Here is a 24,040-nt window from a genome sequence, read left to right as displayed (position 1 = left end):
CCCGCAAATGGAGACCACCACGAAGACTGAGTGCTGCCTTTCCGACACTGCTTGTTTCCCGCTTTTTTCTCGCAATCTACATCCCAGCGACTCCTTCGTCCAAAGGGGTCCATCCTTGAGGGGTCTATTTGAGTAAGACTAAAAAACTCCACCACACCCAAGGTACTGTGACGAGGAAGAGCATATTCCATCCTCTGGAATCATCCAGGGGTCCCAGATTCGTCTTGAATCCTGGTCTCCTGTGGCTTCCCAGGTACTTTGGGGTAGTGGGTCCTGTAGAAAAAGAAGCAGACCATTATTGAACGTATTTGGACTGTGTTGTAATAGACAAGATAAGGTACACCTTAACTTTTCCCTTACAGGTTGCCCGGATGGGGGATCCTCACACAGTATTGTCTATTTTTAGGGACATTGGCACAATGCTTTTTTAATCTACCCAGCCTTTCTACAGTAATGTCTATGCATTAACCCATGCTTTAGGATTCCTACACTTTTTAGTAACTGCATGCAGTTGGGGCATTCTGAATGGAATCTAAAGTCTATTGTGGTACCACATAGATGTGTTTATATATTTATCATTATTGGAATAGGGCTGCCTGAGTACAAAGTGTTATTTATTGATGTGTATATTGTTTTAAACATTATTTATCTAAACCTTGATTGTAATAAAAGGTCTGTGTTGGAATGTAACAGTGTGTGGACATTCCTTTGTGGGGGATTGGGGATTCACTGTACTTAAGAACATGCCTGCATCACCACCTGAAAGTATCAGCCTGGCTGCACGTCTAACGTTAACCATTGCAAGCCTTGGCTGGGGTGCTCTGTGTTTCCACCCCAACTGTATAGAGGGCAGAAATAGATACCCCCTCCAGTCTTTACACCATGGAACGACAGTGTGTCCTGGCAACAGCCAAAAAACACTTCCCTGGGCGAGATGCCAGCTCTGGAGTGGGCGGGAGCAACAGCCTTGTATAAGATTGTGGAGAAAGGACTGGGGTCTCTCTCTTGCTGGGGGTGGTGTGCTGACAGGAGGGGGCAGTAGAGTTCAGGAGGCCCTCGTCCACAGGTACCCCTGTCTGCCCTCTCATCCTTCCCCCCCCTCTTTCACTCCTCAACCTGCTCTGTTTCTACCAGTAGGGCCCCTGGCCTGTCTGTCCCCATCTCTCTGTCTGTGTCTTTCTTCTCTGCCCCTCCCTCTTCCCACCCCCTTGCCATCCCTGCCATCCCCCTCTCCAACCCTTCTTTCTCCCTTAGGGTCTTGTCTCCCCCTTGCCTTCAAGGTAACTCCCCAGGCACCTCGGTTCCATGTAGTGGGTGTGCCTAGCTAGTATTCCTGCCATCAATGCCCAGCTTTGTGCCCGCAGATCAGTGCAGGCAATCACCTGTGTCTAGTGTGTATAATGTATCCTGCTGGCAATGAGTTTACTCCTTCATGTAATACATCTGTTCCTGGTTTCTACAAAGTACCTTCATTGTGTCCCCACTTTTCAGTGCAGCCTGCCTGTTATTGCCAGAGGGGTGTGGTGGGGCTAGCCTGTCTGTGAACACAACACACCCTCACTGGGTCTGTTGAGGCCCTGGTCCAAACTGTGGCCCTATCAGTGGTCTCCTTCACGGCCTCCCCCGTTTTAGCTTGCCTCCCACTTCCACAGCGGCCCTTTTTTTGGGCTTTGTATCTTTTGCCCAGCTTCAAAAGCCAGGCAAGCAATTGCCTACTTCTGTAAAGTCAATCCCACCGTATTTCTGCCCCACCACAACCTTACCCAGCTGCTCTACTCTTGACCAATGTCAGCCAACTCTCTCTCTTGTTGGTGTTATTACATTTTTGGCCAAACTCTGAGGACTACTGTGACAGGCTACGTGGGTGTGCATTATCTAGGTGGGCTACTATCCAGAGGCTCGCAGAACAGTTTGCAACAGATGAATCGAGGAAGTGGCTTCTTGGCAGGCTGATACTAGAATCACTTTTTCTATAAGCACCAGTAATTTAGGAATATGGGGGGGCTAAAACCATTTGAGTTACCTTCTCTTCAGTGAAACGGTTAAAAATGTAGTAATTATTTTATGGTTGAAACTCATGAGAATTGAAAGCACTGCTTTACCAAAGAAAAAGCTAGCATGGGATCATTTGTTTAACTGTTTTGCTCAATTGAGCGGGCATCCTGACCTGTTGGAGAATGGAGGCGGGTGGTTAAGAAGAGTCTTGGCATGAGAGGTGTCATAGCGATTTCTGCCCTTGAAATCTGAAGTTATAATCCCAGCATCAGCAGTTGAACCAAAGGGTGTGATTCTGAGCAAATCCAATATCCCTGGTTCTAAATTTTTAAATCTATTTTTTTTTTTTGTAGTGGCTGTCCCATCTAGTAATCTCACGTGCCTCCCAATCGCATTGGCACTTCTAGAATCCAGCACACATTGTATTTGGGTTCTCCTGCTTCTACAAATGCTCTCTGCTGCTCCTTGTGGCTAGGCCCGTGCTGGACAAATACTGGAAATAAAGATAAATGATCTTCAGAAAAATATATACACTTGCTTCGATTTATTTCCTGATGTAAATAGTCAAATAACATTCATGCGTACGAGAACAAGACACTATCCATGTTGCATAGCTCCCAAACATTGTATTTATTGAACATTATAAAATAGTCCATTCAGTCAAATTTTCTTACGTTTAAAATCTGCTTGTTTTCAGAGGATATTCAACTCGTTCGTGTACACAGAGAAAATTTCAAATGGAGAAACTGAAGTTCAACAGGTAAGAGCGATTTTGTTAAATAAGCGTTTTTTGGATTGAACGAGACTGCACGAAAGACACAGCTAACGTATGTGCATTCAGAATATGTAACGTGAAACACAAACCTACGGACTGAAGGCTCCTCTAAAAATGGTAACTCGGTTTGCCATGCGCTCCAGAATTGAGCAAACACTAAAACGTCGATTGTGTTACAGCAGTAGGCAACGCGCACCGTTGTGTGCTGTTTTCAGGTGTGAAGCCTGTTTCTGAGAAATGAGTGTACATGTCGTGAAGATTTGTTTCAGGGCTAACGTCTGCTTAGAAGCAGCAATCCTGTCTCCTACAGGCTTACGACATTTGGATTTTTTTTTATTTATTTGGCATAGTATATGCATTTGGAGACCTCCCAGGGTGGCAGCATGGGGTTGCACTTGATGAATGCGTGCACCAGCCATTGGACATGTATAAAAGGAGAGCATCATTGCTACAATCTGATATCGTTTTTAAAATGGCCAAAATTTCAACAGAAGGTTGGATCTTACTTTTCAGCCATGGTCGGGTTTATGGAGGTTCTAGCTTTGACTGCAGAAGTGTGTTTTCGTAATTGTTTTAAGTATTTTTGGATGAACACTTCATTGCAGACATGCCATGGAAAGTTCCTTTTATGGGAAATTCTAGAGTACATTTATTCTTCCAACTAGGCCCGCACTTACTTGTTGGACCATTGAAATGCCTCGTCCAATATGACTGCATGCATGCATTTTTTTTTATGGTCGATGATGTGCAATGGGGTTTTTTGTGAGATTAATGATTCACCCGCAATAAATAATTCCTCACGCCTGCGCTGTGGCACATACATGCAGTACTTGGTTTGTATCCGGTACAGCATGGTCAATCCACCACTAGCCAACTTAAGCATGTTCTCTGGAGTCATGTCCTCTACAGCCCAAGCTAAAACGGACCCTTCTCTACCCGAATGGTGAAACTGGTTTTAATTTCTGTTGTGTGGGGCGCTTTTTGCCGGTGTGATTGATGAATGTTAAGTAACAAAACCAATACCTTTGCTTGGTGCTACAAACCACAAATTCATGACTTGTGCCCGCAATAGCCTATTAGAATATGCATGATAAGCAGAAGGTCATTACTGCACTGTTTGTGCATTTGCAAAATAAATATAGAGGAAGAATAAAACATCTCAATAGGATCTTGTATGGGTCATTGCTCTAATTTACATTTGTTTGTGGTACATTGCTGTCTGCCATTTTCCACTGAGGGCAACCATGGCACCCTCGTAGTCTTGGACTACAACTTCAAGGTTTGTAAACATATTGTGCAGTCATTTATGCAATGAAGGTTCGATTCATTTATTACGAGTCCATTATCTCCAAACACATTGAGGCAGACCATGTTGACCAATGCATTTCGGACTGGACTAGTCCATCAGGGCACACAACTGAAAGTGACACTTAAAAACCTATGAATAAACAATAGCACCCTGCTTATATACACACATTATTAAATTATGTTACTGTAGCATGTTGGTGCCCACTTCATGTCCATGGACAGTAATGTACTATCCATGACCATTTCTAATGTGTATCCCACTATGCCAGATTCAAATCTTTGCATACCTAGTTCACCCGAAAATCCACAAAACCACCTCTCGCCCAGCAAACCGCACTTCACTGCAACATCAACAAACACACAAACAGCACACGAGGTCTCGCCCCGGTCCGTTAATTGCACCAAAGCTCAGTGCACGGTGGAAACCGAACTGAAGCCGCCAACAGCACACCACTTTCTCTCGCTCTCCTACTCCCTCTTCACTCGACTAACCTAAGCCGCCCGTCTTCTTGTTTTACAGATCTGCCTGAGCATCTAGGGACCAACTTTGTTGGTGACGGTGCACGATATAAATACCTTTAACATACAGTGTGGAAGTGGGAGGCATGCCAAAATGTGGGAGGTCATGTGGGAGACCCCAGTCGGATCCACAGTTTTGGGCCAGGTAGTCAACGGACCCGGTGGGGGTGCGTCGTGTACGCAGTCTGGATCCCCCCTCTGTTGATAAGTCAAGGGGGGTAGAGGATGAGAGGCCTGGAGAGAGAAGCAGTGGAAGAAGAGAGGGAGGACAGGAGACCCACTGGTGGGAACATCGAGCAGGGTTGGGGAGTAAGGGAACCAGGGGAGAAGGATAAGGCCAGACAGGGGCAAAGGTACCTGCCAGAAGGGCTTCTGCAGCCTCTGCCCCAACACACGTCAGCACACCACACTGCAAGTAGCCAAGGAAAAGGGGGGGGGGCAAGCCCTCTCTCCAGTCTTATATAAGGCTGAAGAGCCACAAAATGTGGGTGCCAGGGGAGATTGGATGCAGGCAACTAGTCTGTCTATTTGGTTGTCAGGGACAAGTTGCAGTTGGAGGTTAATTGTAGGGAGGATAGCTTGGTGACTCCGAGATAATTACAGGGTGGGTATGACGGAGGGACCCTCCCCCCCTAACCTTGATGGACACAAGTGGACTGATGATGGGGGGGGGGGGGCTAAAAAGCAGGCCAATTGTCACTGGGTAGTTGAGAATGGTCTCTGCTCAAAGAGGCTGGATTTACGACGGGGGAGTCAAACCCCCTAAAGACACAATGGAAACCGTGCAGATGTTGGAAGGAAAAAAAAGTCTGCTGTTTTGTTCGCTTTTCAGGGGAGCTGGAGCCGCTAAGCAGGAAACACGAAATTCATGAAAGCCAAGAAAAATGTGGAAATATGAAAGTCATGCACAGCCAATTCCACAGTAGTCATAGATTTCTGTGATGCATTTACTTTGTGTTAAGTACTTGGGAGGGTCCCCCCATGACCCCGTCCCAATTTACTTTCAGCCCAAACCCCTCCACACCCCCTTATCTCTTAACTCACAACTACCTTTAAATAATTAGAAGTAATTCAAAGTAATTACCACAAAGTAAATTACTGCAAATTAATTTACTTTGTGGAAAGAACGGAATACCAATGGATATATATGATTTATTTATATATCGCCTATACACAATGCGTTCCAAAGCGCTTCAAGGCAAGGGAGGGAACAAGGGAAAATACAACGACATTCTTACAGGCCATGTACAGTAAGGATGTGAAATTAACTATCGTACTCGGCCTGACGACATTTCAGATAGTGCAAGTGCTAAGACATAGATAAGGAAGGGAGGGGGAGAGTGGGAAGGAAATGGAAACAGACAGGCGACTACCGTACTAGCCTGACGACATTTCTGGTGGAGCCGGAGGAAAACAAAAGGTGAGGGAGAGGGGTGCAGAAAGGGAGGAGCCTTGATGAAGAGCTGTTGCTAATTGTACTGATGGTAATTGTGGTTTATGGTTTCTCCTTTGTGAAACTTCCCCTGACAATTATTGCATTCTGGGACGCTCGAGTATTTGCATACATTTTACTTTTTTTGTGTGCATTTGTTCTGCTTTACAGAATATTTGTACATATTCCGAAATGGAGCTAGTCTTGAATACATTTTGTATGCCTCGGTTCACATCTGTCTGACGAAAGAGAACCTCTTATGCAGAAGGTGGTCCTTTGGGGATCCTAGCTTCTGCTCTTGAAACGCCTCCTGAACACGTTGCTTAGTATAAACTGATCTGCATAGTGTCCTTGCTGTGTCAGCCGCCATCTAATGTCCGTCGTGCTTCGTGTTCAAATAAGCTTCGGAAACGGCGAACAAACTGCTCATTCCCCCCTCTGGTCCTTCATGCGCCTTTCCCTGGCTGGCTGTATTTTTCTTCTCTAGAATGACTGCATTGGAGGACGTAGTTAAACTGTAAGAATAACTCTGCTCATCCTTTGAAGATATTCGTTGGTCTTGTTCAAAATATAGTGTACCTATAGTCTATACCCAAAGGGGTTACATAGCTTCGTGCTCCTTTCCCATTGCCGGAAGTAGGGTAGGATGAATGTTTAATGGCTCTGTGTATACCTCAAGGGTGATGTCTGAGAAACCATAGCAACGGTGTGTAAGAGGACAAGAATACCTCGCGAGCAAGGCTGAGCATTTGCATTCAGTCCGCATCTCACTCGATTGAATAGTTGGTTTGGTTTCAGTAGACGTTGATTTGTATCCAGCTACAGCAGGTTTTGAGGATCTTGAACACTGGCTTATGTGGTTTGAATTCTATTGTCTTCTGTGTTGACCGGTTTGGCATATGGTTACCCATATTTTCTGCGCGTTTCAAGTGCCCTGGTAGTTTTCGTAATATCAAATGTTTATTTTGTTATCTTTCTAAGGACTGCTGTAACAATCCTGAACTATTCTATATTCAATGTTTGCCACACTGTGACTGTCCAAGAAATGAAGACCTGGTCTGTGCATTGCATTTTCAGACCGAGGCAAAAACTCTTAATTGGAATGCTTCCCGAAGTAACACGACTCACACTGTGACTACTTAACGACGCCAAACACTGGCTTCATTAGTCATCCCCATGTTCTGTAGAGCAAGTCGTGTTGCCTGCGGCTGTCCCTCTAGACTACAACATATCCCTGGCTGACTTCGCCATCTGTTTAAAAATAAAAGTTGGTATTGAACTTTGAGAGGTAATCTATGACTGTTTCAGCCACGGGATGCCAACGCAACAATAGTGTGCTACAGCAACCTGATTCACTGCCCAGGGTACACATCCTGCTACAACCAGTCACTCTCGTGACACAAGAGCAAACCCTGTTGGCCTCTACCGTTATCGTTAACTTGGAATTTTGCTTTTTGCGGACACCTGAAGCAGCCGTCTCCTTTAGAAAGTGTAACCAACCTTCACCACTGTCTTGCCAACAACTCAAAACCAAAACCTGTAGCCGCGGGCCAAAACAATAATACATTTAAATAGAACTCTGTCCATGAAATGGTCCTTAATCTCCCAAAGTATACCTCCCTGTCGCCCTCCTCACCCTCGGCAGCTTAGAGCAAGAGTCACCAAAATGTACATCACAGTTGGTGCCTGAGGGCTATTTTATGCCCGTGTCGTCTAGCCCGTTCTTTCCTCTATTCTACCAACCCACGGCCAGCTGATTTGGGGCATCCTCACTCATGCGGTATTTCATGTGAAGAGCATGTGCTCCATAAATGACCACCATAGTAGTTCCCGGCTTGTCTTAAATGGCGTTCTGTACCCCTGCCAGCAGGAAGATAAGAGGATGGGACTGTGAGAAATAGATGATACAAACACAGGGAAGGCAGGGAGGAAGGAAGGATGCAGCAGGAAATTATTTTGTGATAAAACGGGTGCATGTCCTTGCAGTTAGGTGGACAATAGTTGTGCAAAAGGGAGGAGTTCCGGAAGCAAGTACGTTTCCCCAGCCACATTCAATTATTTACATTGCATGTTGGTTCAGGGATGCCTGCAATCAGTCGTGAAGTGTGGGTATACTACAGCCCATTCCCTGCAATCTGGTTTCCCAAAGGTTCGGGCGAAGCATCACACTTCATTTTGGATATCGAGTGGATATAAATTGGAGTTTGTGTATTTTGTTTGAAAATTATGTGAAAATCTAAGGTGCTTCCTTTTGGAAAAAAGAGTGTAGCGGTCGGCGAAGTACTCATTCAGGATTCACTCAGCTGCCTCCTTATGGAGTGGGCGGAGAGGGGTGGAGAACTACAGTCCAGTCAGGGTGGGCAACGAGTGGTAAAATCAGCTGGTTTACGGTAGAGCTTAACACTGCCGTAAGAGTCCTGCAGTCGTTTCGGAACTTAGAAACTGAGGCCCGCCCTTGCTACTACTCATGTCTCTTGTGCATACAGTACAACATAGCCCTTGGGCCTTCTCAGAGGTGCTCTGAGATTTGGTTCCACAGCACCAAGCACCCAGCATGCTCTCCGTTTGCTGTGGCTGCCTTTGTCTGGTGGTCTAGCATGTAACAATCTAGGAAGCATCATCTTGGCTCTGAGACACAAAAATACTCACCACAGACTGGTCAATTGCGACTTCTAGGGTTGGCAGTGGGGGCGATTGTGAAGTTTAGGTGAAGTATCTAAGGATGGCTTGCTCAGCAATGGGTTTCCGCTGTAGTTCCCATGATCAAAAGGCAGCTGGTTTTACATATGAAAACAGTAGTGACAAAAAGGAAAGTGTGAGTAAAGTTTGAAGTATGACCACTTTTTAAAACACAAGCTCAAACATGGCATTCAAAGTCGGGGCGTTTGCGGTTTCATACATTTTTTTAAATTGTGTTTTCGAAAAGCAGACCTGTAAAATAAAGCAGTCACAAGACAATTCATAGTTAATTTACAAGCTATGCACAGTAATGAGGAGGATGCATCGTGAACAAAGAGGATATCCCCTCTTGGCGATCTCTGGCTCTGATGGGTGTAAAATCTCAGCTAGAAAACCGGCCAATTGACTCCCTTACACAATCCATGGAGGAGCCAGTTTGTGCTCATCCGTACAGAGATCCAAACCAGGCTTTCCATGGCTTTTCCCAAAGCTGGACTTTGATAGAGTATGGAGATTTTCTGCAAAGTAACACTTTGTTGGGCCCGGGTTTTCTTAGAGGCCTTTCCTGCTTGATCCCTCATGGACTACAACCTTGCCCGATCTGCTGGACTCCCAGCAGTCACGTTTGCTTCAGCAAAGCCTCCCACTCTTTCCATACGCTTAACGGATCTATGTGATCACTGTGCCACCCGTAAAACCAACGATCAGATAGATCACTTTGCCTGCATCTCCCGGCCTGCATTGCCCTACCCGCTCACGTCCTGCTTACCTTTACGGCGGCACACTTCTGTGAGTGCCGCCAAATCCTCACTATCCCTGCGGTATCAGTTCCTCCCACTTGCGTGGGTGTGAGCTGACACCACAGGATTCTTTTATCTTTTCATTTTTTACTTTCTTGTCCCTGCTTACCACAGTGGTATGCGGGGGACTCCCCCGCAACCCCTGACTCCCATTGCAGCGACCAAGGGTAGTGGAGGGGGGGCAAACCCTGCTCTGCTTGGTTGTAGTAATGGGAGTCGTAGTTTTTTTAAATGCCGACTGCTGAGTAAATGTTCAGTCTGCTTTTTGAAGGCGCAGTAATTTGTACAACCACCTAGACTTGTTATACCTCACTGAGACTTGGCTTCATGGTAAGGACGACCCTGCCACTGTCTTAGCTATCCTGCTGGTCTTCACCTCCAGGGTGTTCTATCGTATTTCCCTGCCTGCTTGAGTGATGAGGTGTCATGAGATAATGTTTTTCAATTGCCCTACTTTATTCTCTGCTGCTCTGTTACCAGTCTATCAAAACACTTCACCATCCCTGGAAAAAAACACGGTTGATACACTTTGCTCTTCTGTCTGCTCCTTGGAATGTGATCTCAAATCTCCTGCCCTTTTCTGCAACCACGAATTTGGACAATTCTCATGTGTGCTTCATGATTTCACTCAAGACATTACCATTGTAAACACACAGACTAAATTGGAAGAACGTCGCTGGCACCTCTTACTCGGACTGATGCTCATCTACAAAAGACAGCTGAATTGTTATAAACAAGCTATACACAACCAAAACCACCTACGTTTTGCTATTACTGGAGCATTGAATGGATTCAGATAATAAGTCTTTGCGCTTCTTGAAGATCGTCCCTGCATCTATCCTCCTCACTACATCTCTGAACATCTATCTCCTTTCTTCTCAGACCTAGTATGGTTCTTTTGGGCATTCCACTCCCCAAATAATTCTATTATTCTCTTTCTCTCGCTCAGTAGGGAGAGGCAGAGCGAAGGCAGAAGCAAGGAGGAAGATATATATATGTATATATGTATATGTATATATATATATGTATATATGTATATGTATATGAGAATAATAGAATTATGTGGGGAGTGGAATGCCCGAAAGAATCATACTAGGTCTGAGAAGAAAGGAGCTAGATGTTCAGAGATGTAGTGAGGAGGATAGATGCAGGGACGATATATATTCTGAAGCTTGAGGAGAACAATCTCTGGTTCCGGAGCACCTCAAGACCTTCCTCCTTGCTTCTGCTTTCGCTCTGCCTCTCCCTGCTGATTTGCTCTGTCTTGTCACCATGCACCTGGCTTACCCTCTGACTTTCGGGCCCAGGTACGTGCTCACTCTGCCACCCATCTGCACTGCCTCCTGGCGATCCCTTGCACTGGGGTCTATATCTGTAATCGTACAGTCCCCCAACCCCCTTTCTGCACTTATCAGACACACCCCGCCTGTTACCATATACCTAGCACTTACCATTTTCTGGCTGCACTACCACTGTTCACTGCTTTTTACTATATCGATTTATCTGCATTCCTTTGCTCAGCACTTTCCACTTCTTCCCGCCCCACCCCCAAGCACTTTCACCTTTCCCTTCTCCCATTCACTTGCACGTTATTAATGTCACTGGGTCTAGTAAGATCGCTGTTTTTGTACTCCCTTGTTCCCCTCCCTTGCTGCACTCTGAAACGCATGTGTACAAGCGCAATATAAATAAAATACTATCAATTATGCGCGATGGTTTGGGGACTTCTCAGGGTGAATGCCAAGTCTGTCCTGTATCCGCTAACGGATAGAGTGGACCAATATGCGGACAGGTGGGGGTTTCAGTGGCATATGGTACAGGAAGAACTATCAGAAGGTGCTGTAACAGGTCAAATCTGCAATGGATAGATGGGGTATCTTCCCCTTAATCTCTATGGTAGAATCTCCTTGGTTAAAATGGTGCTATTACCCCGGTTGCTGTAAATCGTACTCAAGGTTCCGTTGGCGCTTCCTGGGGAATATTTCAGAGAATGACCGTCTGTAACGCTAACATTTGTTTTTGCAGGGAAACGAGCCAGAATATTGTGGGACAAATTTACAGTGCCAATGCAGGAGGGGGGGCCTAGCACTACATGAGTTGGAAACGTACTATAACGCAGCCCAGGAAAGCTTTATTCTCTATTGGTTTGGAGAGCGGGGAGACGGAACACACATGGAGGTGGAACGTGCGATAACGGCACCGTTTCTGCTATGATTTATTCTTATACCGCCCAACAGAACAACACGCACAGGCAATATGGTAGAACTGACATGTAGAGCATGGACACGCATCCAACATAAATCCAGGGGTGATGTCCTATATACCCTGGAACTGCCAATCATATACACGCGTGGGATCCTTCGCACTAGCAAAAAAAGCTGCCGCCCTTATGAAAACGTTGCAGATAACATGCTGTAGGTATCTATTCCCAAATAGGCAATTTATGACACTAGAGGAGATGAGAGCAAGGGGAGCATTTAATGCTTTAGAGGTTTCTTTTATTATAGGCTAAGAATCACTATGCAAGAGCTTTTCCCGACCTTCCTGAAGCAACCGTAGGGGACCGCCATACTCAGTGATTCAGGGTGCTTATAACAATAGGGTGGTCTAGACCTTATATGCCATGCATCAGCACCACGAAGGAGCCAACTACCTCATCCAGGGAAAAGTGGGCGCTTTCACTGGGTTGTGGGATCACGGATGAGACATGGAAGTATTGTTGTGAAGGGACGAGGAAAGTGGCACTCCATGCTAGATTTAAGTTAATCCACTTTAAATATTTGCATCAATTTTCCTACACACCTGACCAACTCTAAAGATTCTTCTCCGAGACCGGTAGAGGCTGTTTAAGATGTCACAGCAAGATAGCAGATTTCTTGCATCCAGCATGGGAATGTCTCCCGATCTCTGCCTTCTGAGAACAGGTCTTTGAAATACTGGGCGAAATAATGGGGGACAGGTTGGAACGGAATCCGCTGGTAGCTCTGCTGGGTTACACAAAGCTTATACCTAGAGGTTTGAGGAAAATGATTGGGCTGATTCTATTGTTGGCTAAAAGACGGGTGGTGATGGTGTGGGGTAGAACACACTCTCCAAAGGTAGATGAACGGAGAGCGGAAATTCTATATTGCGATGACCTAGAAACGGAATTCAGCGGCCTAAGTAACAATCGAGAAGATACAAGAGACATATGGGGTCAATATATTAATCACCTAATGAAACAACCTCCGAAGCCAGATGAAAACCCATCATGGATGCCAGGGAACTAAGGAATCCGAAGTGGCAACAGGGGGAAGAAACCCCATACTAATGGACATAGGGTTATGACTCAAGATGGACATGAATGGGTGACCTGGAAGCAGAATGATTAGAGGTGTCGGGAGACTGCGCACAAGTGGCCCGAGAGAATTCAAACAGAATGTAACACTCTGATGTACTGTATCGAATGTATGAGTGGGGTTGGGCTGTTAGTGTCCGCACTGGGTGCTGGTTGTGTTTGAAAATGCTAATAAAGGGAGTTAAAAAGAAAAGAAAAAAAGTACAAATATACTGTTTTGGCCTAGTCCCTTCATTTTCCCATTTTCCAGTGCACAACCAAAACTGCTGGACGGAATTGGGCCAGGTACGAAACAACTTGGGCTTGAAGCTTTTAGGAAGGGGTCTAAGGCTATTGCGGCCAGTATTTTTTAAAAAATATTTGAGTGCCGCCTCCTCTCAAAATTATAGCTATATCTCCCACGGAAATGTGGGAGCTCTGAACTCTGTCCCCAGCACTGCCCCCAACTCCACAATGTCACATGCTGTCCTCTTCCATCCTCCCCACCTCTGCCTTGATGCCATTTCCTCCTTTTTCCTCCTCCAAATGGCATTTATTCCAATTTTCTGTTTTCAGCTAAACCCAGTTATTCCTGTTTTAACTGTGGTTATCTCTTGCATCCAACAAAATAAATGGAGGCTTTTTAACTTCTGAAAAGCCTCTCATATACAATCCACCATGGGAGCTACAGCTATACTTTTGGGAGAAGGGTGCATCCCCCCCTTCTCAGTCAAATATTTTAAATACTGGATGGAATGACCAATTCCCAAGTTCATGCCCAAGTTGTTTCATACCTGGTCCAATTCTGCTCAGTTTTTTGTTGTGCGCAGCACAGACATTTTGACTTTTTGTTTTTCTCTATGGGGAAATGAATAGCCAAAAAACAGCATTTTAAAAGTTTCTAAATAGCTTTCATTTTGTAATTCATCTTCCCCACAATGTCCAGCCTGAGTCCTTGAGAGTGTGTAACGAACGTTGTTAGCAAAATATCAGTCAAATCCGTCATGCAAGTCAAAAGTTATTAGCAATTCAATTTTTGGGTTTCCTATGGCACTTGATACTCAACCTTGCCGCACTAATAAATCCAAAAAGAGGGGTGGCAGCGGAGCAATTCTGTGTCCCATCTGCAATCTACTCAACAGTTCAAAGGCTTCTCTTCTTACCGCGCTTTCATGTCTCAGCAAAGCAATCACCAGAGAGGCTGATTGGGATCAGGTGGTTTTAGGTGTTCAGGGTTGAATCCCTCTGGGAAGTACCAGTCTGTAGCAGCACGGAATTCGGGTTCTGTAGTTTGAGCTTACTGCAGCTGGGACCCAGAGTAGCGCCCCTGCCATCCCTAAAGTTTTGTTTGCGCATCTAACTGGAGACTGGGGCACCAGAGGGGCTGCACCTGTGCTACTCTTGCCTAACATTCGAGTGCCATACAGATGGTAACTCCCGTCCCCTCCCCGCTGAGGGCTAACGTTGAAAATGGAGGCGAGTTGGATCCTGGCTGGCTCTACACTACAGTTACCAGAATTCCCTGCTGCCACTGCCTGGTATATTCGAGGGATTCAACCTTGCACACCTGCATCCAATCGGCCTCCCTGAAGAGAGAGAGAGAGATATATATATTTCTGAGGCTTGTGGAATCTGCTTAGATCACATGCTGTGCATAGGCCGACATCTAGTGGAAGCTGCGGAGTATTAGTTTTGTTTTTCGAAACTCGAAAATGGGCGTCGACACAGGGCGTGGCAGTAATACTATCCCTAGTGTGACGTCCACTGTACCCAAGATCCCTCACGCGTCTAGGATCCTCAGATTGTTTTATTCCGCCATACTGGTCGGAAGCATTTTGCGGCGTCCTCTGGCCTTAGCCATACTTTTGCTAAAATATTAATTTATTACATCCTTCCCCATCCCAACGTCGAACTTCGACACTCGACGCCGGCTGGAGAAGAAATCGATCGTCGGCTGCTGCACGACGGATTTGGGCCTCGGAAGGCCTCTGGCCTCGGCCCGGGCCTTGGAAGGCCTCTGGCCTCGGCCCTGCAAGTAGGGAGAGTGGGGGGTTGTACATACTCTACACTCTTGGTATATAGGTACACCTTATACATTTCCTACACTTAACAGCCCGCTGCCTCAAGGTGCGTATGGAGGGTACCCCTTTTCAATTCTGCCCCAAGTGCAATCGCAAATACCCTTGGGTCGACAGGCATGCCACGTGCAATCTCTGCTTGCCGAGGGACCACCCCGAAGCAAACTGCAGAGCGTGTAGTAGGTTTAAACCTAAGACACTTAAGGACCGTTCGACGAAGCGTTGGGCCCACCACGCCAGGCAGGCGGCCATGGCAGCGGAGGGCGCCTTCAGCGACGGCAGCAACGCTGTACTTTCGGACGGCGAGGGCATTACGGCGTCGAAAGACAGCCGAGCGCAAGTCCCAGACCTCGGAAGGTCGTCCGGCAGGGCGGATATGGGGAAGACCCCCGGCGACACAAGCGCTTCACACACCACACACGCTAAACACACGAAGTCCAACCGAGACTCGACGACGTCAAGTTCTCGGAAAGAGGCACAAACAGAACGGTCCGATTCGGTGTCCTCTGGGCGTTCTCGATCGAGATCGCCGCATGACTCCAGGCAATCATCCACTCTTGCCAAGAGTGCCTCGCTCCCTAGGCTAACAGAAGTTCGATCGTCGGAGGACGAAGACGACTTCCACCCCCAGGCTGCGCTCCAGGAGTCGGAGCACGCAGACAAAATCAGTGAGGCCCCACGCTCGAAGGACAGGGACCCTACCCCCGATCCTCGACGCCAGGCGTCAAAAACCTCCGGAGCCACAAAAGGACAGCGAAAACATTTTTCCACGCACGGGGAGGGTGGGAAAACAGCAGAAGAAGCAGCCTTTGCACTCTTCCACACCTGTGAAACACCACTCCCCCTAAACAGACAGACAAGACCAGGTCTGCTGATATGTCTAAAACCAGCAAACCTACTCAAGACAAATCCCCGAGACTTGCTGAGAGAGTCATTCCCAGTTCCAAAAAATGGTCGAGTGAAGACATAGGGTCATGTCAAGGATGTCGTCTTTGGCTGATTTTTACGATAAAAATCCAGACCGTTTCCTTTCGTATGATCCACAAGGGGCGACACCCTCAGGCTCTAATGATCCTATCCCCCCGAGTAAGAAGCCCCGGTTTTAAACACCAATGAGGTCTACAGACCCCTTCGAGGTACAACCATACTCAAGACCATACTCACTGTATCAAGGAGAGGCTTCCTTTGGTGAGGACCAAGAATTTGGCATGGTAGAAGAGCAAACCGGGACTGGCTACTATGGGGATGACGAGGACCAAGAACAGGAAGATGAAGACCCTGAAACCTACAGAGTAGATTCCCCAGTAGAAAACTAAGCCCCGGTTACCAACTCCCCTGTCGATAACCAACCCCTCCTAAACGAGGTTCTCGCACGTGCAGCAGAACATTTCCATATTGACACCCACGGTGTCCAGGAGGAGAGGGACTTCGCAGAGGAGTTAGTGGGAGAAAGGAGGCCTGTTGCCCAGACCATCCCTATCCTTAAGTCCATTCAGCGAAGAATAGAACCGTCCCTGGTGAACCCGAACCTCACCAGAGCAGTCAATCCCAGGGTTGAAAAACTTTTCAGGGCAGCCCAGTCTGACCCTCTCTATATAAGAGGACATCTGAAGCCAGACTCCCTAGTTGTCACTAACACTCGTAAGAGGGCTGGAACACCCTTGTCATCGTCCGAAGCTCCTCCCGACAAGGAGAGCAAAAAACTATATGGTTTCGGCAGGAAAGTAGCCTCAACGTCCGCCTATCAAGCAAGGATTGCAAACTCCACCACCCTGTTGGCCAGCTACAACTGCCATCAGTGGGAAGAAGTCGCGGCACTCATAGCCTCTGCTCCTGAACCCTTAAAGGGCCAGTTAGCTCGGATTTCTGCAGAGGGTAGAGCTGTGTCTGGTTGCATTTTGAAAGCAACCTTTGACGCCGCGGACAACACAGGCAGATTGATAGCAGAAGGCACTGTTATCAAGAGACATGCGTGGTTACGGCAGTCTGGTTTTAAGGCAGAAACCCAGGCATCATTGTTGGACAAACCGGTGGAAGCTGATCTGTTGTTTGGTAAGGTTGTCGAAGACGCACTGAAGAATGCCAATGATGAATACGAGACACTCAAGTCCCTTGGCCAGTTAACCAATAAACCCCCTAACCAGAGAGGGAATAGTAATTTTTCATCGCCCATACGGCCAAAATTCCCCGAGAGGATCTAACTTCCCAGGGGCAGGGTACACAGTGGAACAACAGCCAACAGTCTACCCAGGGTTACGGCAGGGGTAATAGGAGAGGTCGTGGTAAAGGCAGAGGCAGCCCCAGCAAGGGAGGCGGCACGCCTCCACCAAAGCAGTGACGCTCAGTTCAGGGTCCCTTCTCACGCAACCCCAGTAGGGGGATGCATTTCCAACTTCACCCAGGCTTGGGAAGGGATCACATCAGACAGATGGGTGCTGTCAACAGTATCCACAGGGTACTGTATAGAACTACTGCAGCGTCCCCGGAACCATCCTCCACGACAAAGAGTACACTCTTTAGAACATCAGAAGATTCTCCTCAAGGAGATCGCCATTCTGCTAGAAAAGGACGCAATAGAACTCGTCCCGGGACACCAGGTAAACAAGGGTATTTATTCAACTTACTTCCTTGTGCCAAAGAGATTTGACAATGCGCCCAGTATTGGACTTACGGCCTGCCAACAAGTATGTCAAGCCCCAAAAGTTTTGTATGACTATGCTACAAGAGGTAATCCCCCTCCTAAAAAAGGGGATTACATGGCAACCTTGGATATGAAAGATGCTTATTTTCATATTTCCATGTTCCCAGCGCACAGAAGGTACTTGCGCTTCAAGGTGGACAGCCGACACTACCAATTCAAGGTACTGCCCTTCGGGATAGCTTCGGCACCAAGGGTATTCACCAAGGTACTGGCGGTGGCGGCTGCACACCTACGCAGGGAGGCAATCCCGGTGTACCCTTATCTGGACGACTGGCTCATAACGGGGGAAACCCCAGTAATTTGCAGGACAAACATTCAAAGGACTATCGACCTCCTCCACGAGTTAGGCTTCTCAATCAATGAGAAAAAGTCAAGCCTGGTGCCAAGCACCTCCAAACAGTTCCTAGGAGCAATCCTAGATACTGACCTTTCCTTCAGAGGAAAGAATTCGGAATATACTACTGCAAATTCCACATTATCAGTCCGGTCACCAAATAACGGTACGCAAAGCAATGCGTATACTGGGCATGATGGCGTCATGTATTTACCTGGTCCACCACGCGCGCCTGTGCATGCGTCCCATGCAGGAATGGTTGGCGAAACAGTGGTCTCAGGCAAGTGGTCAGTGGGACGATCTAGTGGTCGTTTCGCCAACACTAGTACAAAGCCTTCACTGGTGGACAAGAGAGAATCTAGCACAGGGGAAACCCTTTTACGATCCCGAAGTACAGGCAGTAGTCACTACCGATTAATGTCTGACGGGGTGGGGAGCTCACCATCTCCACCACACAGCTCAGGGTCTCTGGTCACTCTCAGTGGCCAAGAACCACATCAACCTGCTAGAGCTTCTGGCAGTATTCAGAGCGCTTCAAGCGTTTGAGCTCCACCTACTAAACCTGTCAGTGCAAATCCGGACGGACAGCACAACAGCCATGTTCTACCTGAACAAGCAGGTTAGAACATGGCTGTTAGCCTCGTTAGCCAAATCTGTCCAAGCTTGCCCAGAAAATCTGGATATGGGCACTCAGACGGAACATCTTCCTGTCATCACAACATGTTCCAGGGGAGCTCAATTCCCTAGCGGATGCTCTGAGCAGAGACTCCCTCCCAGAGGAACACGAATGGGTTCTACACAGAGAGGTCGTAGAAGATATCTTCTCTCAGTGGGGTTTCCCCACTATAGACTTATTCGCCACAAGCGAAAACAGACAATGTCCAGGATTTGCATCCAGGTTCCCCCAACCAGACTCCCAGGGGAACGCCCTGTGGATGAACTGGTCAGGGATGTTTGCGTACGCTTTTCCACCAACTCCTCTCATCAGGAAAGTGGTGAACAAGATGAACAGAGAGTCGATGACGCTTGTCCTAGTTGCTCCCATGTGGGCAAGACAACCGTGGTTCCCACACCTACGCAGGATGGCGGTGTGCGAGACCATCAAACTTCCAGCCTGGTACAACCTACTGTGCCAGCACCAAGGTCAAACAGTGCACCAGCAACCCAACTCGATGAACCTGGCAGCATGGCTCCTGAGGTCATAGAGTTTGGACATCTCAATTTACCACAGAGGTGTATGGACATCCTAAAGGAATCTAGGAAACCAAACACAAGGCACTGTTACTTTGACAAGTGGAAGAGGTTCGTTATCTGGTGCCAGAGTAGACAAATCAACCCTGTTGATTGCACTCCTTCCACTATTGTTACATACATGCTCCACCTGCTAGATGCAGGATTGGTCTTTAACTCACTGAAAGTACACCTGGCAGCCCTGTCGGCATACACCACTTCCCATAGCAAGGTCTCGTGGTGGAAAGTACCAGTAGTTAAAGCCTTCATGGAAGGAGTAAAGAGACTTCACCCTCCTATTTCAAACCCACCACCAGGGTGGGACCTTAATGTGGTGCTAGCCAAGCTCATGGGACCCCCTTTCGAGCCCATGCATAAAAGCAGTCTCAAACACCTGACTTATAAAACGGCCTTCTTAGTAGCTATTACTTCTATAAGAAGGGTCAGTGAAATTCAGGCTCTGTCAGTGCAGGATCCCTTCTTTACTGTCCATGAAGACAAACTGGTTTTACGCACACACTCTAGGTTCTCGCCTAAGTTTATATCAAAATTCCATGTAAACCAGTCCATCGAGCTTCCGGCTTTCTTCCAGGACCCTCAGAGCTCGGCTGAGGTGAAACTACACACCCTAGATGTGCGTAGGGCGGTCCTCTACTATGTAAATAAACCAGACCGCTAAGTAAAACAGATCAACTGTTTGTCTCCGTAGCTACAGGCAGAGAGGGGGATCGTGTCTCTAAAGGTGGCATCTCGAAGTGGATTATTAACTGTATCCAGCTGTGTTACTCACTCTCTGAAAGAACTCTGCCTTTCACACCAAGAGCCCACTCTACTAGAGGCATTGGGGCCACTCTGGCTTTCATTGCAAATGTACCCCTTGACACCATTTGCAAAGCAGCTACTTGGAGCTCTATTCACACTTTTACTCAGCATTACTGCATTGACACCCATTCCAAAGCAGATACACAAGTGGGACAAGCGGTTCTAAGACACTTATTTGCTCATGACCCTTCTCACATCCCCCCTCCTTCTTCAGGTACTGCTCGCTAATCTATGCACAGCATGTGATCTAAGCAGATTCCACAAGCCTCAGAAGGGATACATTACTCACCGTAATCGTATTTCTGATGCTTGTATCTGCTTAGATTCACATGCGACCCACCCTTCCTCCCCTCTGAGAGAAGGCGCATAGTTGCTTGTAGTCTTACCTTTCTATCTGCTTGGATTATCTGTACTCACGCTACTCCTCATGCTACCTCATGTCAGAAAAAATACAATCTGAGGATCCTAAACGCGTGAGGGATCTTGGGTACAGTGGACGTCACAATAGGGATAGTATTACTGGCACGCCCTGTGTTGACGCCCATTTTCGAGTTTCGAAAAACAAACTGTAATACTCCGCAGCTTCTACTAGATGTCAGCCTATGCACAGCATGTGAATCTAAGCAGATACAAGCATCAGAAATACGATTACGGTGAGTAATGTATCCCTTATTGCCTGTTTTCGCTTGTGGCGAATAGGTCTATAGTGGGGAAACCCCACAGTGAGAAGATGTCCTCTACGACTTCTCTGTGTAGACACCATTCGTGTTCTTCTGGGAGGGGATCTCGGCTTAAAGCGTCTGCTAGTGAATTGAGATCCCCTGGAACATGTTGAGATAACAGGTGAATGTTCCGGCTGAGTGCCCATGTCCAAATTCTCTGGGCAAGCCTGGACAGATTTGGCGAACAAGTCCCTCCCTGTTTGTTTATGTAAAACCTTGTTGTCGTGCTGTCTGTTAAGATCTGCACTGACAGGTTCATCAGGTGGGGTTCGAACGCTCGAAGCGCTCTGAAGACTGCCAAAAGCTCTAGCAAATTGATGTGATTCTTGGCCACTTTGTGAGACCAGAGACCGTGCGCTGTGTGGTGAAGGAGGTGTGCACCCCACCCCGATGGGGACGTGTCTGTAGTGACTACAGCCTGTATCTCCAGATCGAAAAAGTGTTTCCCCTTTGACAGGTTCTCTCTCGTCCACCAGTGAAGACTTTGTACAAGTGTTGGCGAAACGACCACTAGATCGTCCCACTGACCACTTGCCTGAGACCATTGTTTCGCCAACCATTCCTGCATAGGTCGCATGCGCAGGCAACCAGGTAAATACATGACACCGTAATGCCTAGCAAACGCATCGCTTTGCGCACCCTTATCTGACGACCGGGCTGATATTGAGGAATTTGCAGTAGTATATTCCGAATTCTTTCCTCTGATGGAAAGGCCAACCCCTCTTGAGTGTTTAGGACAGCTCCTAGGAACTGTTTGGAGGTGCTTGATAGAGAAACCCCATTCGAAGAGGAGGTCGATAGTTCTTTGGATGTTGGATCTGCAAATTACCAGGGTTTACCCCGTGATAAGCCAGTCATCCAGGTAAGGGTACACTGGGATTGCCACCCTGCGTGGGTGTGCTTCCGCCGCCACCACCAGTACCTTGGTAAATACCCTTGGAGTCGAGGCTATACTGAAGGGCAGCACCTTGAACTGGTAGTGCTGACTGTCCAGCTTGAAGCGCAAGAATCTTCTGTGCGCTGGGAACATGGAAATATGAAAATAGGCATCTTTCATGTCTAATGTTGCCATGTAATCCCCTCTTTTTAGGAGGGGAATTACCTCTTGGAGAGAAGTCATGCGAAATTTTTGGGACTTGACATACTTGTTTGCAGGGCGTAAGTCTAATACTGGGCGCATTGTCAAATCTTTTTTTGGGCACAAGCAAGTAAGTTGAATAAATACCCTTGTTTACCTGGTTGCCCGGGATGAGTTCCATCGCGTCCTTTGTGACGATTTCCTCAGAGGATCTTTTGGTGGTCCAGAGAATGTATCTATTGCCGTGGAGGGTGGTTGCGGGGGCACTCCAGCAGTTCGATGCAGTATCCTGTGGACACTGGACAGCACCCATCTGTCCGATGTGATCCCTTCCCATGCTTGGGTGAAGTTGGAAATGCACCCCCCTACTGGAGATGCGTGGGAAGGGACCCTGAGCGGAACGTCACTGTTTTGCGGGAGGCGTACCGCCTCTCCCTGGGCTGCCTCTTCCTCTACCACAGCTCCTTTTATTACCTCTGCGTAACTTTGGGTAGTCTGTTGGTTGCCTGTCCCTGTGCGTAATTGGATCCCCTCTGGGAATGTTAGCCACGTGAGCGACGTAAATTACTATTCCCTCTTTGATTGGTGGGCTTATTTGTCAATTGTCCTAGGGACTTCAGAGCATCATACTCGTCTTTGGCAGTTTTGAGTGCGTCCTCTACTGCTTTGCCAAACAAGACATTCGGTCCACCGGCATGTCAATAATGGTAGCATGTGTCTCGGGTTTAAACCCTGACTGTCTTAGCCAAGCATGCCTCTTAATGACAGTGCTCTCTGCTATGAGCCGGCCTGCATTATCTGCGGCGTAAAAGGTCATCTTCAGAATGCAACCGGACACAGCTCTACCCTCCGACGCGATTTGGGCTAGCTGGCCCTTTAGTGGTTCTGGGTTTATAGTCGTAATTTCGACAACAAAAATGTCGAAAGTCAAAATATCGAAAAAAAAAAAAGTCGAAAAAAAAAATGTCGACTTTTTTTTTCAATGGATTTTATTTTTTAAATGGGGGGGGTTCCCCCCCAACCCCCTTTTTAAATTTTTTTTTAAATTTTTCCCTTTTTTTTAACTCCCGAACCCCTAAAATAAATATATAATTTAAAAAAACGAAAGTCGACATTTTTTTTTTCGACATTTTTGTCGACATTTTTTTTTCGAAATTATGACCACCCACCTTGGTTCTGGAGTGGAGTCAATGAGAGCAGCTACCTGCTCCCACTGGTGGCAATTATAGCTTGCCAGCAGAGTGGTGGTATTGTCGATTCTTGCCTGGTAAGCGGAGGTGGAGGCCACCTTCCTTCCTAACCCATACATTTTCTTGCTCTCATGGTCTGGGGGAGCGTCAGATGAAGATTGGGGTGTCCCCGTTCTTTTTCTGGTGTTTGTGATTACCAATGAGTTTGGCTTAAGTTGACCCCTTATGGAAAATGGGTCTGACTGGACGTCCCTGAACAACTTCTCAATTCTGGGATTTACAGCCCTAGTGAGATTAGGAGTGAGAAGGGAAGGATCAATTCTTCGCTGGAATGACTTGAGAATAGGAATGGCTTGAGCAATGGGCCTTTTTGTCCCCCACTAGCTCCTCTGCAAAGTCCCTCTCTTCCTGCACCCCCCTGAGTGTCTATGTGGAAGTGCTCTGCAGCTTTAGCCAAGACCTCATTTAGAAGGGGCTGGTTATCTGTTGGTGAGTCAGTAACTTGTGGTTCCTTGCGAACCAGAGAGTCCATATTGTAGACTTCTTCCTCGTCCTCCTCCTGGTCATCGTCATAATACTCGACCCCTGTTTGGTCGTCTAGCATTTGTATTTCTGGGTCATCCTGATACTGTTGGTAAGGCTGGATGTAGTAAGGGTCTGAAGTCAGGCCCTGAGCTGGAGAATCAAACCGAGATCTCTTATTAGGAGGCTGAGGGTCCTTGGATCCTGAAGGAGTAGCATTGTCAGGGGTATAGCTAAGAAAATGCTGTGGGTTTTTTTCATAATTGGCTAAGAAAGACATTCTCCTCATCACCCTATGTCCTCAGTGCTCCATTCTTTGGAACTGGGGATGACAACCTCCTGTTGAGGTTCCTCTTCTAGTCCCATATCCTGAGGAGTGGGCGGGATGAGCCTGGGTGTAGTGACTGGGACAGGGGTCTTAGATTTGTCCTTATCTGATGACCTGTGTTTGTCCTTGTGCGCATGGGTTGCAGAAGTTGAGTGTGATGGCTCTTTCTGCTGTTTATCCCCTTTCCCACCGGTGGAAGAGTGTTTCCCTG

The 24,040-nt window shown here is 47.2% G+C and overlaps 1 protein-coding gene across 1 annotated transcript in view; it reads left to right on the top strand.

Annotated features, from left to right (window-relative positions):
- Nucleotides 1-24,040, top strand: part of CACHD1 (cache domain containing 1) — a 648,022-nt gene that overhangs the window by 239,239 nt on the left and 384,743 nt on the right. Inside the window, exon 2 of the mRNA XM_069641991.1 lies at nucleotides 2,693-2,755. Within this exon, the coding sequence (XP_069498092.1) occupies nucleotides 2,693-2,755 (63 nt within the window). The remainder of the gene's footprint in view (nucleotides 1-2,692; nucleotides 2,756-24,040) is intronic.

This window comes from Ambystoma mexicanum, chromosome 1q, assembly GCF_040938575.1.
Source record: "Ambystoma mexicanum isolate Mex_15411 chromosome 1q, UKY_AmexF1_1, whole genome shotgun sequence".
Classification (NCBI taxonomy): domain Eukaryota; kingdom Metazoa; phylum Chordata; class Amphibia; order Caudata; family Ambystomatidae; genus Ambystoma; species Ambystoma mexicanum.
Note: the sequence above shows the minus strand (reverse complement) of the source record. Positions and strands in the feature narration are given on the sequence as shown.